This window comes from Colletotrichum jinshuiense, chromosome 3 (genome assembly GCF_051148585.1).
Source record: "Colletotrichum jinshuiense chromosome 3, complete sequence".
Taxonomy (NCBI): Eukaryota; Fungi; Ascomycota; class Sordariomycetes; order Glomerellales; family Glomerellaceae; genus Colletotrichum; species Colletotrichum jinshuiense.
The window spans coordinates 4,241,748-4,256,921 of NC_139310.1; the positions used below are offsets into that span (position 1 = coordinate 4,241,748).

Here is a 15,174-nt window from a genome sequence, read left to right on the forward strand (position 1 = left end):
GGGGTCGTGGATTGCCGACATTGGGGCCCCCAAGAGACGGGCGAGGAGGGAGGCTTGCGAGCCTTGGAAGAAGGCCCTTTTTGGTTCACACCCCCGGCGAACGCGACCACCCTGGGGGCAGTTGCACCGAATCACCCTCCGGAGCCCGATGTTTCGGAGTAAGCTCCGAGTGCCCGATGTCGACAAGACCGCCTCAGTCAGTCGGCGTAGCACTCCAGTCTTCGTTCATTCATCCAGAGTAAACAAAAGCAAACATACAAGGTCACCGTCGAGGAGTCGGGGCATCTCTTTTGGACGTTTTCTTCTCGATTTTCATCTATCTCATCTAAGGGTGACATTGATGGCGGTGGCTAGTGGTGGTGGGTATTCCACGGTTCGGGTTCGGGGTCGCACTCGACGAGAGAGATGCAACGCTCCCTAAACCGATGGAGAGTGAACCACTGCCCACCGCCCACCCCCCGGTGTAAATAACGGCACTAATAACCTGTTGTACTTACCTAACCCGGCACAGCACAGCAGGAATCCGCATCGCATCCGAACATGCCAAGAACCGCAAGGGCAAAATGTGAGATACCTAGGACCTCCCCAAAAAAGTTTAATGAGGCTTAACGGGTGATTCCATCTATTCCCATCCCTCTCTCTCCTGGCTTGTCACAGCGCGCGTGTGCGCATGTTTCTTTCGCCCATCGTCTTGTCGGGTGGTCGGTCTTTCTTCACGTGGATCACCTGGGGTAAAGAAGGGTAGCGACGACGACGACGACGACGGACGTATTTTAACCGGGATGGCCCTGACGAGCAGGCGATTTCTAGAGGCGCCCGCAGTGGCACTGTAAAGGCAGCCAGGGCACTAACCAAACAAGGGGGTCGCTCATCCGACCCGACCCCGACGAGTGTGCGCACCTCCCCCCCCTCTCTTAGGACCCATCAAAGTGAGTCCTGAACACTGCCTGGTTCGTGCCTGTCTATCAGCGGGGTCACCGTTCATGTCCACTGACCACATGCCCCGACCGGGCCGTGGATCGTGGGTCGTGGGTCGTGGATTGTCACTCCCCCCATGGTATGTATCAGTATCAGTAATGTAGAGCCCGCCCGGCGCAAAAGCACCGCTCAAATTGTGGTAGCAAATCAAAAACTCCTTTCTTGGCCTATGGGAATCCCTTATGGGGGTATGTTCGCTCTCACAATGTGAAGAAGAAAAGAAAGTCGAGACGGCATAACACAACTGAGGGAGAAAAACAACGCAGCAATGAAAAAAAAAAGGGGGGGAAAGAAAATGAGAATAAAAAGAATAGAGGAAAATAAATAAATAACCAAAAACAAGACAAAATGCCAACGAGGACGATGCCTCGGCTGGACATCCTTCCCGAATTCCAGCCCCCGCTTCCCGAAACCAATGGATGTGCGATGATGAGGTCCCTTCCCGTCTTTGATGCCGAACGATAACCCCGTTGAAATGCGTATCCGTTAAGTTTGTGCCTGACAGACGGTTCCGATGCAGCCCCTTCCTTGCCTTTCTCCCATGCCAAACCATCCGGTGACGCGCGACCTTGGCCTGAACCAAACGACAGACCCTTGCAGGAAGGACATGTCGTTACCAGACGGCTTGCCGCTATCCTGCTCCTCCTGCTCCTTCTTCTTCTTCTCTCTCCGTGTTCGCGTGCTTTTTTTGGCCCGTGCCTTTTATAACCCATGCATGAACAAAATCGCTTCTTGACCTCAATGCCTTTTTGGGGGTGATGTTGCCAGATCAACTTGCGTCCATTCGCTCTCTTCTGTGCTTTTCGGGCAATTTTTTTTCTTCTTTTCTCTTTTTGGGCGTAGTCATGTCATGTTTCTCGAAACCCAGCACAACGCTCCCCTCCCCTTTACACGTCAATCGCTAATCGCTGTACCAAGCATATCACGTTCCCTCGCGAGATTCTTTGCCTCGTTGCCCCATATCCTCGGAACGTCTTGTAGGGCATCGTAGAACACGTCCGCCTGGAAACTCGTCCCTCGAGTTGTTGGCGCGGGGTATCTGTAGTCCGTAGGACATGGGACGGCATTCCCCAAAGCTCGTCGTCTACCATAGTAAATGTCCGATCCACACGCCATGCTGAATGAAAGGAAGGAAAACCCAGACCGGCGCCTAATATCAAAGAGAGAAAATGAGGGAGGGAAAAATCGCTGCTTCCAAAAATAAAATAAAAAGAGTCCCTCCATCGTGCGGCATCTCTGAACCGAAGTCGCCACAAGGTGAACGCCCAGTAATGCTCGTCTCCCAAACTCCTCTGAGGGCGTCGACGAAGTAAGCCCGCACGACTCCGGTGCGAAGTGCCGCTGCGGCGAGTGAAATAGGGCCCTGTCGCTCATGGCCAAGAGGGGGGAATCGTGTTAAATCGACAAAGCAAGGAATCAAAGTAAAAAATGACTGGCGCCGGGAAATCATATGCTGATGTAAATGCGTATGCGCCGAGCATGTCAGACGGCGCCACCAACTCGGGAGCTGGCCCACCGTATCTTTGTCAGTGAATGAGAAAATGTCCCAAACCAAGTTGTGCGCCGTTCTCGAAGTTGACCAAATGTCTTCTGGCTTGCCTCGATGGTGTGCATCCATGCCCGAAACACCGTAACGCCAGAGAATCTCGCCATATTGCTTCTGGACGCCGCAGAAGCAGCTCGGCGGAGCCCTTTACTACCTCTACCTACCCAGCATATGTGGTGGCAGGTAATTCGAGTTGTTGCCGTTCATCATAGATCCAGGCCCGCCGGCCGTCATGGCGCTGTTGTATCCGTTCCAGACGTTGTTGTTGCCGCTCGCCGGGAAGCCGGCAACAGTGTAAGACTGCGCGCCCGAGCCTCCGTTGTTGTAACGTCCGGCACCAAGGCCGGGAGGGGCCGCAAGACCGGGGGGTGGCCCGTTGGTCGTCTTGAACCCATTGGTAGACCCCGTCATCATGCCGCTCATGGGAGATGTTGCCTGGCCTGGTGTTTGGCCAGATCGGACGCCCAGGGGGTTTTTGGAGAAGCTGAGACGAATACCGCCCTTGACGCTGTTGTGCAGCGGGTGTCCGTAGAGCTCGTGGAGAGCCTTCGTCGCAAAAGATACATCCTCAAATTCCACGAAACACATCGGCCCGTTTTGCTTGGTTCGGAAGCAGAGGCGCTTGTATCCCCGTTGCTTGGAGAACATGGCCTTCAGCTCCTCCTCGGACGTGTCGATAGGTAGGTTACCCACGTAAAGTGTGTTACAAGGCGGGTTTTGGTCGGCGGGATTCACTGGCGGAAAGTTGTGGCGGCCGAACGGGTGACCGCCTCCCATATGGAAGGGTACGCTGTGTGGGCCGCCGCCGCCGCCGCCGCCCATGACCGTGGGGGACATGACCGGATGGGCCGACATCGCTCCCATCCCTTGCTGGCCATACTGCGGCAGGGACGATGGGTTGGCTGTTGTGCTGGTGTTGAGGGATAGGCTGGCCAGACGTGAAATGGGGAGCTGCGGGGCGGTGGCTCTTCTCTGGGCCGTGGCACCGTTTTCCGCGTAGGCGACCGGGTCCTTTAGCAGCTCGCCAGTCTCGTCGTCGTCGGCAGCATCGTTGTTGATGAGTGATTTCCCAGAGATGCGACTTCGCTCCGTGAGATGGTTTCCGATGGGGGATTGGGGTGAAAAGAGGTTCTGGTAGTGTGCGCTGGACTCGGGGTTCGGCAGCTCGCTGGAACCGTAGATGCCGTTCATAGGCGGCGAGATCTTCTCGAGAGACTGGAATGCGCCGTTGAATCGTGACGGCTGTCGCGAACTCGAGGCGGAAGACGCAGCGGAGACGTTGCTCGATGATCCGGTCCCTGCGGGTTCGGCGTATCTCCTCGACGTGGTCGGGCTGCCCCCCAATACCTCAACGATCATGTTGGCGTCATTCGAGATGTTGGATTTCCCGTCCAACATGTTTTTTGCCTCGATCGCACCGTTCGCCGTCCTAAACTTCAAAACAGCTGACCGAAACCCCTTGTCCTCTGATTGATCCACGGGAAGCACCTCGACGTCGGCCAATTCCTTGGACCAAACCACCATCAGGCGAAGCGATTCCTCCGAGGTGTTCAGCGGGAGACGACGGATCAGGACGGACGAGGCAGCAGGGCCCGGGTTGGCGAACGGATTGCCTCCGGACTTGTTCGCATCGCGCTCAAAAGGGTTGACGGACGATAGGAATGTTGGTTGAGGATTGGAGGACCTAAAAGGTTGCGATTGTTGTAGAAAAGCCGGCGCAGCCATGGCGGACTTATTTGCGGTTGCTGTCGGTAGGAAAAGGGCTGGCGCGACTCGATGTGTTGTCGGGAAGTCGGATTCAACTGCTGAGACTGGAAATGCGCCTGGTTCACCTGTACTCGCCGGTCATCCGCCGGTGGTGCGGTGCATGCGCTGGCGCGTGGTGCCTTGGGGATTGCGTTGGAATTGCGACGGAGAGAGGGAGGGATGCGACAGTCGTGCTGATCAGATGGCAGACTACCCAGGTAGGCGAGGACAAGAATGCGGGTTGAGGGTCCAGGACGCGTTCAAGATTATTGGGGGTTGGTGTCGATTCTCGGATGCGCGACGAGACACAGGGCGATGAAAGAATGCAGCCTGCTACGGAGGGAAGGGCGGAGTGTGCAAAAGTTGGGGGGGGGTTGGAGCCAGGTTTTGGGGAAGTGGGAAGGAAGAGGGAGTGCGCGAGAGGTGCGAGACGACCTGTCGCAAGGTTATGTATCGTGCCTTAAAGTTCGGGGACAAGACAGGAGAGCAGGGTGCCAAGGTGCCGTGGGGAGGAAGAGGAGGTGGTGGTGGTGGTATTGATGGCGAAGGGATGTAAAGACAAGGTGTGCTGGTGGAAAGTGTGTGAGTGAGGGAAGACCGGGAGGAATGGTGTGCGCGCCTTGATGGGTTGGGTTGTGCGGTGCGGTGCGGTGCGTAAGGACAGGAGAGGACGGACGACTTCGAACCAGGAGCATGGGGGGGAGCAGCACATCTGCGGGTGTGCTGCTGCTGGGCTGGTTGCGTTCGAGGGTCGGCGGGGGGTCGGTTCTGGGACTGGGACTGGGACGGGGACTGGGGCTTGGGTACCGGCGCGCGGTCGGTATGCAGCAGATGACAGGCTAGAGCAGGTCGACTTGCCGGGGCCTCTCGAAGCTTGATGGTGACAGCTATCCAATAGGACTACATCCACGGGTGGGTGACTGGAGGAGTAGAACAGGCGGACAACGGCTAAGGCAAGGCCGACAGGACGACTACCGTGGCGGGGGGGTCTTGGGTTCCAGCACGGGAGACAGAGGAAGCTGGGGGCACGATCTGATTGCCAGCTGGGGCGGACGTATATGGCCAGGGAAGGGGGGTAAAAGCGGGTGGAAGTGCGGAAGGACACTGCAGGATGGCGTCGATGTTGTCGACTTATCGTGGGGTTTATTTGGCAGCGCAAGGTATCGAACGAGGTAGCGTGTGTGGCCAAGGCCGGCCGGGTCTGGGTGGTACTTTGGGGGAACCAACCCAGAGATGTTGGGGGAGGATGAGAATTGGGAGATATCGAGGGAGATGCGATGTACCCAGCCAGTTGACTGAACCGACTACGAACACATTGAGCATTGGGAGGGGTGTGAGAACAAAGCCGGGTCGTGGTGGTGGCTGCTGCTGGGCCCTGGGGCGTTGACGGTGTTTCCCTTTGGGGGGGTGGCCCTTGTTGGAGCTTTGGACTTGGTCCAGTCTAGTCCAGTCCAGTCGCGGTTGGACTTGGGCTTCAGAGTGGGATCGGAGGGAGGGAGGGGGGAGGGACAAGGGATACTCGTGCTGTGGAGTTCCAATTGCGCCGCCGCTGGAGCACTCGGGAGGGACGTATCGTACCAATCAGAGGCTGATCGCGTAAAGTTGGGAAGTGTTCGGTGTGGGCTAAGGCAATGCTAAGGCATGTGTATACTTTTTTGTGTACCTTGCTCGGTGGAGAGGAGATGCGACCACCTCGACGAGAGTTCTGTGTAAGTGATGACGAGGTAGCTTGGCCTCAACAAGAGGTAGCAATTGCGTTATCTCTGCATTTTCCTAGCCGTCGTCACTAGCCCGTCGTTGGTTCTTTAAATGTGCTTGATATCAAGAAAATCGAGCGAATTGTATCCACGGCCCATGTTTGTGCTTGTGCTTGTGCTGTGGCGCTTGGGTGGGAGGGTGTGCAGGGTGGGTGGGATGAAGTTGCGCCAGCGTTCCCCAGGGGGGAGCGAGAGAAACAGCAGAACAGCAGAATCAACAGGATGCGAGGGAAGTACCGTGCTTTGGTGAGGTTTTGTGGACGTGTCTCTCGGTTGTCACCTTGCAGAAGAGCACAACCTGGGCCAGGCCCATCCTGACCCTCGATTTGGAAAAGCGCAGACCGGAAGGCGGCTTCGATGTCTGGCGGACAGGGAAGCGAGACGCTAGGGCTGCGTTGGGCAAGGGCAGTTCCTGTCGTTGTGGCAGCTCTGCCGCGTTGCCTCGAGCGGCCACTGGCGCCGTCAAAAGTCGACCAAGACCAAGGCCAATTCCCAGGCCCACGTTGAAGCTCATTCTCCCAGGTACCCGAGAGGGCGAAAGGCACGCGCCTTGAGCCCCCCTTCGAGTCCCTGCCCTATCAATCTCCCGTCCACGTCTGTATCGCATCGCCCTCCTGCTTGTGGTGAGATGTAACATGCGCTTGCTACACGGCCAGCCAGGCTGGTGAGTTTCGTTGGGTTGACAGTGGGGGACATGGCAGAGAAGAGAAGGAAAGAAAGAAAAGAAACACAGTGGTGCAGACAACCTAAAGATGAACTCAACGATAGCCGCATCGTGTGCCTTGGAAAAAAGTAATGTTATCTGTCGGATAGTTCCGGCATGAGTTTCGGCTGCGATGAGTCATTCCGTACTTTGTTTGCTATCCAGCGGCAGCTTCTTGTTATAAGCTGCCTGGGATGCGAAGAAGAAGACTTCGGTCAACGTCGTTTGTGGCGCGAAGCCTATATGGAATCGGAACCCGCCAATAATTCATTCGGCCGGTCGTTTTTTATTTAGCAGCAGCGGGAAACCGGCCGGAGTGGGAGCACGTCAGTCAGTCAGCACTGACTGGCCCGCAAGTCGACCATCAGCAATGCATGCATGACTGGACCGTGAAGCCTGCGATTGCTGCATGGAACAGACCCGAAAAGAACACCCCATATTGCCGCTCCCGCACAGAGGCAGTTCTGCAAGGCCGAGAGGGAAGAGCAGGCAACACCACCAAAAATGGCGATCCCTTCGTCTCGGAGCCGGGACCCCCTCCAAGTGCAGGTGCACCTTGGAAAAGAGTAGCCGACCGTCACTGTCCCAGTCTTCCAGGGGCGTAACTGAGCATGTCACTCCCAAATCTGCCAATGCGAGCCAGATGGCAAGAGGATTGCTTGCCTGGTATGAACCTAGAATAAAAGGCCTGCAAGGCCTTACTAGATGTCTGCCCCCTTGCTTTCTCGTTCTCGTGCCAGGCATTGTGATTGGCATGATGGATTCCGCATGTTCCATAAAATAAAATAAAGCCCACTACACGACACGACGCAGCAGCTCCAACCCTCCAACCAGCATCCCCGGATGCAAAACCCCATCTGCAGATAAAACCCGACTCAAAGATGCGCGCGCAATGCTTACCTGCATGTGATGTGGTTTGTCAAAGGTTTCAAAGTCGCGCAGCCCAGAAGTCTGATTGTCTGCATTCGAAGTGCAGCAGGCTCGCCTTCGGAGCATGCACAAGGTGAGGCGGAGCCGGGGGGATGGGACACAGATTGCCGGCAGGGAGGCTGACGAGACTATGAATTAGAGCTTAGGCGCTGTCTAGACGAGGCACACAGACTCGACTTCGAAGAAGTTAAATAAAGAGCCAGGCTAGGTAGGGGCTCTACGTATCCGTACCAGGATGGAAAATCAACCGTTGCCGACAACTGCAGGGATCTTGGCAGCCAAACCCCGAGAACTACGGCATCCGGGGCTGCACCTTACTCTCTCCATAGTGGACGACCAGCTCGCGGCTCTCCTCCGCCATGCCATAGGGCACAACCAATTCACTGGCCCCGTCACCGAGGACTGCACGATGACGATCCATGATGCAGTGATGCAGTGACAGACAGCAATGGATTCACTGGGAGAGACTGCCATGGCGAGGCTGGCCAACTCCACCCGTCGAGCCCGTCGACGCCAACTTGGCCGGCCGTAGAGCTGCTGGCCATGCATCCTGAAATGAGAGCCTTACAGATACAATGTTGCCCATGTCCAGATTCACCCCGTCGAACCTCCGCACGGGCGCGAGCGTCTGGTCCCTTGCTTCGCGGATTGCGGATGCGGTGTTCCTTGCCCCAGGTGGGTCCTCTCGGCCATGTACCAGTACGGAGCAGGTCGGTACGTACCCTGGCTTAGCTGCTCTGGCGTGACGGGCACATGGCTTCATCTGCTCTGTGGTCTCGCGTGGTAGATCAGGGCAGACAGATCTAGTCGAGCCAGCCAAGTGCCTGTCCAACACCCCCTAGTACGGAGACGTATTTGGCATACCAGTACAGAGACCTGGGTACGTCCGCCCGGCATGGACATCTGAGGTGCGAGGCACACTTGTCTAACTCCATGCAATGGCCCCGTCCCAATCCTCTCCCAGGTGGTTTCAGCAGCAGCTTACGATGTAGTTGACCACCTAGACGGATTGAAGAGTTTTCTTATTATAATAATGCCATCATTTATGTATGCGCCGGCATTACATTGCATTGCATCCATCGAGGCGCATCCGAGGGCGACCGACGACCAGCTTGGGGCCCCCCGAGGCAGTCACGATGCAAGTGCTGTCGATAGCTAGGGTACGTACGGTAGGTACAAGTACAGTCTTTAGGGGCCTCACTCCTTCCTGCCTTATCAACTTATCCGCCGTCCCACGTGTGTTCAGTTGAGTTCCCTTCCCCGATGCTTGCGTGCTGCAACCCGCAACCCAAAAAAAGCAAGGAAGGACCACCTAGACATGGAGAAGGAAGTCGGGAGACACATGTGTAATGTACAGTGTCATAGATACCACTTTCGCACGGTAGACTGTCCCTTGCCTTCCCTCCCCCCTTCCCAATACCGGTACCTACACTACTTTCCTTGCCTGCCTTGCCTGCCTTGCCTGCCTTGCCTGCTATGCCTGCCTGCCTGCCTCAAAGGTGTCCGCGCCTGTATCCTTCCTTCTTTTCCTGTTTCGAAAAACACGACTCCACTCGCCGTCGTCGCCCTGAACTCAGATTGGCGAGAACCCAAGTGTTGGCAAGGCAGGAGGAGGGTGCGACTCTGCAACGCTGCTCTGGGTAGGAAAGACCCCTTTCCCTCTCAGTCACCCTCGCCGTCGTCGTCCCCTCATCCTTATCCACCCCCGACCATTCATTCACGTCTTCCCCGACCATTCACAACCCAGCCTGGAACCTTGCGCCTTCTTCCGGGACATCTTCCGCCATATCACTCAGACGATTCAAGTGTGCATGTGTGCCGTTTTGCTTCTTCCTCCTCCTCCTCCTCCTTCTCCTCCTCCTTCTCCTCCTCCTCCTCCCCTTCTTCTCCTTCTATTTCCAGCGTCACTTTTCCTAGCAATGCTCTCACTTGCGCTCGTACCACCCCCCGAAGATACAGAGAAGATAGTTTCGCCCGCACGCACTGCACACACGCACTTACACACACGCACGTACTCACGCACGCACACAAACATACACTCAACACACGCCTACCACACACGCGGTACCGCCGTACAGACTAAAGACAGACAGGAGACAGGGACAAACGCGCACCACACGCACCTTCTGGCAAGCACCAGCCCTCAAACGGTACCAGTGATCGCCGAAAGTCTACAAGACCCCTGAGCCTGGTCGCACTGCTACCCCCTCCAACCAATCCGCATCTTGTCCTGACGCCGTTATCCCCTCTGAAGTCTGTGCCACCAAAGAATCCGGTCTAACTGCGGGAGGTACTAGCAGGGGACTCCCTTCTCTTCTCTCCCTCTCTGCCTCCGCCCCCTCCCTCTCTCTCTCGCTCGCTCACTAGCCTCCGTCCCGCCCTCGAGGTCTGTGTTGTCTTGCACCTTACATCCATCCATACCCTCGGCCACCACCGCCCCTACAGCCACTATTGTCTCACTGACGCTGTCATGTTTTTCTTTTTTTTTCTGGGCGATGAACCTGGGCAGTCGCCGCTCTAAGGCCGAGCACGACAAGGGCTAGAGAAATTGACGAAACAATAGCACTGAACCCAAGTTATAAAAAGAGAACAGGTTACACGACCCAGGCATATCCAAGCCTCCCACCCTTCCTTTGACGCCAGCATGTCTTTAACCCGTCATTTCATCACCAAGCCAAAGTTGAACCATGTCCCCCACCCCAAGGTAGAGTGTATCCGGTCAATATCAAGCCGTTCAAAGCTGTGCTCACCCGCTTAGTGGGTTGGGGGTATCTTCACTAAGGACATGCCGAATCATATAGAAATTCCACATCTTTTGGATGTGAAAAGCTTATCAGTGATGAGACACCGCCGTTGTATGTTGGTCCTGAGGGGCCCCGGCGATGTAATAACAGCCCAAATCCTTTAAGGTGGTCTGTATGCAGTGATGGTTGATATTGGTATGAGGGACGAAATAGGTAGCGGGATTTGGGGGTGAATGAGGTATGTGGAAACAACCCTTGTTGAGAGCAAGCAGGGAAGTGAGACTACTTCTGTCCTTTCCTCTGTCTTGACGGAAGGCATGTACCGCCGTTTCTGCTGTTCGCTCAGTTACGTGCGCCTCTGCGACTCGGCTGCCTCAGGATGTACGTAACATATTTGGCAGGGCGCAGCCTTCCCCCGTGCCTTGAACACTGACGGAATTACTACTTTCTTGAAACACTCCTTATATTGCGGTGCATTTACTGGGCCGGAGGGTACTTCGTCTTGGGCTAGTATATCTCACTAATACCTGGGAGTCAAAGGTCGAGGCTTTTGAGATGGGAAACCATGAATATTGACTATACCTTCCACCTTCCCTCCAAGACGCGCCGGACGCTAAAAAAATCTGACAGTAGATAGGTAGGTAGTCTGCAGCAAACCTCCCCGGGCGAGGGGAGCGCGCCCAAGCTCCTTCCGCCTGCGCGAAACTCCCGCCAGGCCATAATGCTCCTCCCATACCTTCAAACAAAAAGGCATCTTACTCCACCCCAGACAATGAAACTAGTGTGTTCAAAGGATAATTAAACGTGTCAATCCAACCAAAATAACTACCTGCGTTGGTAGGGAGTTCTATCTTGCTCGGTTTTTTACCGTCCTGGCCCGGCGTACCGGTATTAGACAGGTGGGTCCGGGCGTTTCCCCGGTTGAGCGGAACAGTACTGTGGGCATATAACATAGGAAGGCGCTCAGAGATCCGGGAGTAATATGCTCTTCTTCTTTATGGTGGCAAGAGCGCTAGCCCAAAGGGGACACTCTAGAAACGCACTTCCATGAGACAAACCCCCTCTTCCTAGATGACAAAGGTTTCCTCCGCCGGCGCCAACGGGAGGCTATTCGATCGCCTTTTCAACCAGAGATCAACGCCACCCTTACACAATCCTCCCTGTGCTCCCACAGCATTGATCGACAGGCCATGCCTTTTGAGTGGTTGGGTATGCCTTCTTGCCGCTACGATTCGTCACCGCATGTGGTACACACTCATCCCGCGCTATATCACCCACACAACCCTCTTTGCCTATCAAGAAGTCTTACTCACATGAGCAATTACCACATTGTTGCAGCCTACCAACGAGACATTCCAAAATCGAGTACGATCGTTCCCCGGACGACTTCCCATGGCGCCCGCACAGGTTCCGTCTCACTGCCTCGCTGGATACCGACTCAAGGCCCAAGGCGAAACCCTATCCCATCAAGATGACCAGACGCTACCGCCGGTGCCTCACTCCTATTGTCTCGGTTTTTGGGTCACCGTCGATGCAGCCCATAAACACTTTGTTTTTTTTCTTGCATAGAAAGTCTCAAGTTGTGGAGTTCCACATCCATTTTCAGAATCACACGCCTTGCGCCTGTACCCAAGGCTGTGGAAGAGTCTTGACCAACCCTCACATCGGCTCCTGAACCCACGGAACAATGCCCTCATCCCAGGAGATGGAGGTTGCGCGTCGTAGCCACGCTGGAGACATTTGGGGATCGTTGTTGGCGCGGCTCAGTCGTTGTTGCAGGATCCCTTTCAGCCGCTGGTGGCTTCCTGTTCACCCTGTCATCTGCTCGTCATCGCATATCTACTCGTACCAGCAGATGTTTAATTGGCCGTCTTTTTTCTACACCCAATGAGCCACACCACTTCTACCATGAGGAAAATTCCAGTCTTCAAGCTTGTTGAACCCCCAGCTCTCTTCAGACCTCTAATAAACGCAAACCCAACAGTTTAATAGAGATGTATACCGGATGATCCCGAAAGATACTGATTAACAACAGAGAATAATAGACTTCATCAATCCTAGCAACTGACTTCGGGCTGGAAGGTATCGAAACGAATGCCGGTTCCTCTAGGGGGATCCATGTTCACATTTGCCGAGCTGCTACCCAGCCTGCCTAAAGATGTGTGCCACCATGCACTTTCACCGGGTCTCCCAAACACACATGCAATGCTAGGTAGTATCACAGCAACGAGGGGCATCCATGCCTGTTGTTGGCCATCTGCCCATCTGAAGGACCTCGTCTGGTATCGGCATAATGACTGTGAGAGCACCACCTGCCACTGGCTCCGATCAACCCGTTCCAATACAAGGTACTGGATAAGCAGCCACCCAAAGTCCCACAAGCCGAGATGATATCTCCTGACCTTCAGAAAAATAGCACTTTGCAAATATACTGCAAATGTAACACTCCCAAGAGAGATTGGGGCTAACCAACACAAAGCTCAAGACTCGGCCAAGTTATGACCTACCGCTTACGAGACAACGATGGGACAGACCTTTAGATTAAATTGTGCAAGGAACAGCCAATGAACTCTCGCCTGACATGTGTTCGCCTTGTGCTGTTTCCTTCTAACTTAGGGTTCAAGGGCAGCGAGGTTTGAGTTTTGACTCCAAAAATAACCTTTCATCGCTTGGACGGTGGTTTTTTGGGCATGTCATCATCGTGTCAGTCTCTTGTCCCACACCAGGCTAGACATCTGTTTCGAGCCACCAATACCGTTACAGACATCCAACACACCAAAAAGACGAATATACCAGCCGTCAATTTCCAGTACAGACCGGTGATAAAACAGCATTCCGGAGACAGGAGACGACCAAATCAAAGAATTTGCAGGTTTGGGTTGTCCTTCATCCGTTGGCTACCACGAGGAGTCGCTTGTTTATTAACACAACCGTCCTAAAAAATCAAAACCCGTCAACGCTGCAAACGGCTTCAAAGAATGCATTGCCCCGTTAGCTGACCATCCTAGAAACATCGCTTGTCACGGATGGAGCTAGTATACGAATTTCATGGCCAGTGACTTCCGGAAGCGGGACGAATTCGATCTGAGCGTCTGGAGAAATGTGCCCAAACTATGTTTCTCCGGCCTAGAGAGAAGTCAGCGTATGCTGGGCTGTCTTGGACGGCCTTCCAACCCAAACCGGGGTTAGTCGCCTGCTCACTAGCTAGCACGGCGGGGAGAACGGGGTGGAAATTATCTTGGCTCAGGCTCGGGACTTTTGCAACCAGTTTTGGCGCGCTTCCTCATCAGGGCGGCTGGCTGGTGACATGAGGGTGGGTAAATCTGCCAATGAGACAACCACCTACGGCCAAGCGGGAAAGCGACGGCTGTCGTCGTGTAAACCATGCCCGCTCTGCTACTGCCGGCATCAACGCTCCCATTAAGGGTCACCATCGGGCTGAGGTCTGGAGGCAGATTCTGACATCTGTCAACACGCAGTGGCGCGTATGTATACCTCAAACGGCGTGGCATCCCCCACGCTGATCTAGAGGAACGGAAGTGGACTTTCTCAGTGGCTGGCTACTGAATTTTCCGCGTTTTTGTCACATAGCCTTGGTACTGAGCCGGCGGACATCAAATACACCTCGGTGGTGGCGAGTCTCTCTTCGCCACAACATTTGCAGCCTGTCGACATGGCGTTTAGTCACGGGATTGGAATGCAACGAGATCAAAATTCTGTGAGAAATGCGGCGGTCGGCAGATGGCAGCAAGCCGTGAGAAGGAGGGCGGAGGCCGAACTGAGATGCTTCCCAACTCGTAATCTATCCTTCCCCCTTCTCCGGCCTATCCAAGCTTTTATGGGCCCAAAGAGTAGCGCACCATGACGGACAATGAGCACATGCTTTGGGGAGGGTTATTGCACCTCAGAGAGCACTAAGACTGAGCGACAACGGGGGTTCGCCTGGACCGAAAACGGCCCCAAAACGCGATGAAGAGGGGGTGGGAGGGGGGCCAGTCCAACGGGAGTGCCTGGCAGGAAGACTTCCGATACGATGGCGAGCGACATGTCCCACCGTTGTGTACTAAAGCGGCCTGCGGGGGGTGGATCAATGCGTGGTTCTCGGGAAAGCTTGGCGTTGGAGACGACAAAAGGACGATAATAACGTATCGTTTGTTCGATGCCGACGAGGGGCACAGTCGCAAGGGTCCAGCATAATTAATGGCAAGTGACCCTTTTCGTAAGGTTTGACGACGATTGTCCCTCTTGGTTGCCCCTGTTCGAGCTCTCCTCAACAACCGTCTAGAGAGAGAGAAAGCCCCACTCGGAGCTGGAGACACAGAAGAGAGGGGGTATGCCATGGCGGCTCTACCTCAGGGCTGACCGAGGTTAGTTAATTAGTGTAGATGGCGCAAATTGCCCAGACTTGGACGGAAATCGAAGCCATGCTCAGGCATGCTCCAGCCTCGGCATGCTCAAAGATCAAAAAGATGGCTTTATCGGGCGACAATCGGCAATACGGATGGATGTACTCTGGTCGCACAAGACGCTGTGCCCAGCCCGGCTCAGCCCAGCAAGACGATCGAGTATGTGGCATACTAGTCACCGAGCAGCCGGCGGGCCTACAAAGTTCGCACCGCGGGATTACAGATCGTGACTGGTTCACAAGTGTATTGATCGCCTGGGTTCGTGAGGCTCACATGTGCAGACACCGGCCAGCATCGATTCCGTGGTTCTGGACCGTCTCGTACGTCCGAGTCCATCCATGTTCCAGTGATGGGATTCGGCCAT

General features: G+C 55.0%; 1 protein-coding gene across 1 annotated transcript; it reads right to left on the reverse strand.

Moving 5' to 3' along the window:
• Positions 1-2,680: 2,680 nt before the first annotated feature.
• EsH8_III_001119 (uncharacterized protein) lies at positions 2,681-4,249 on the reverse strand (the record flags this gene model as incomplete). Its single annotated transcript, XM_083262844.1, has 1 exon — positions 2,681-4,249. One exon carries the CDS (start codon positions 4,247-4,249, stop codon positions 2,681-2,683), a length of 1,569 nt encoding a protein of 522 aa, XP_083123331.1.
• Positions 4,250-15,174: the final 10,925 nt, after the last annotated feature.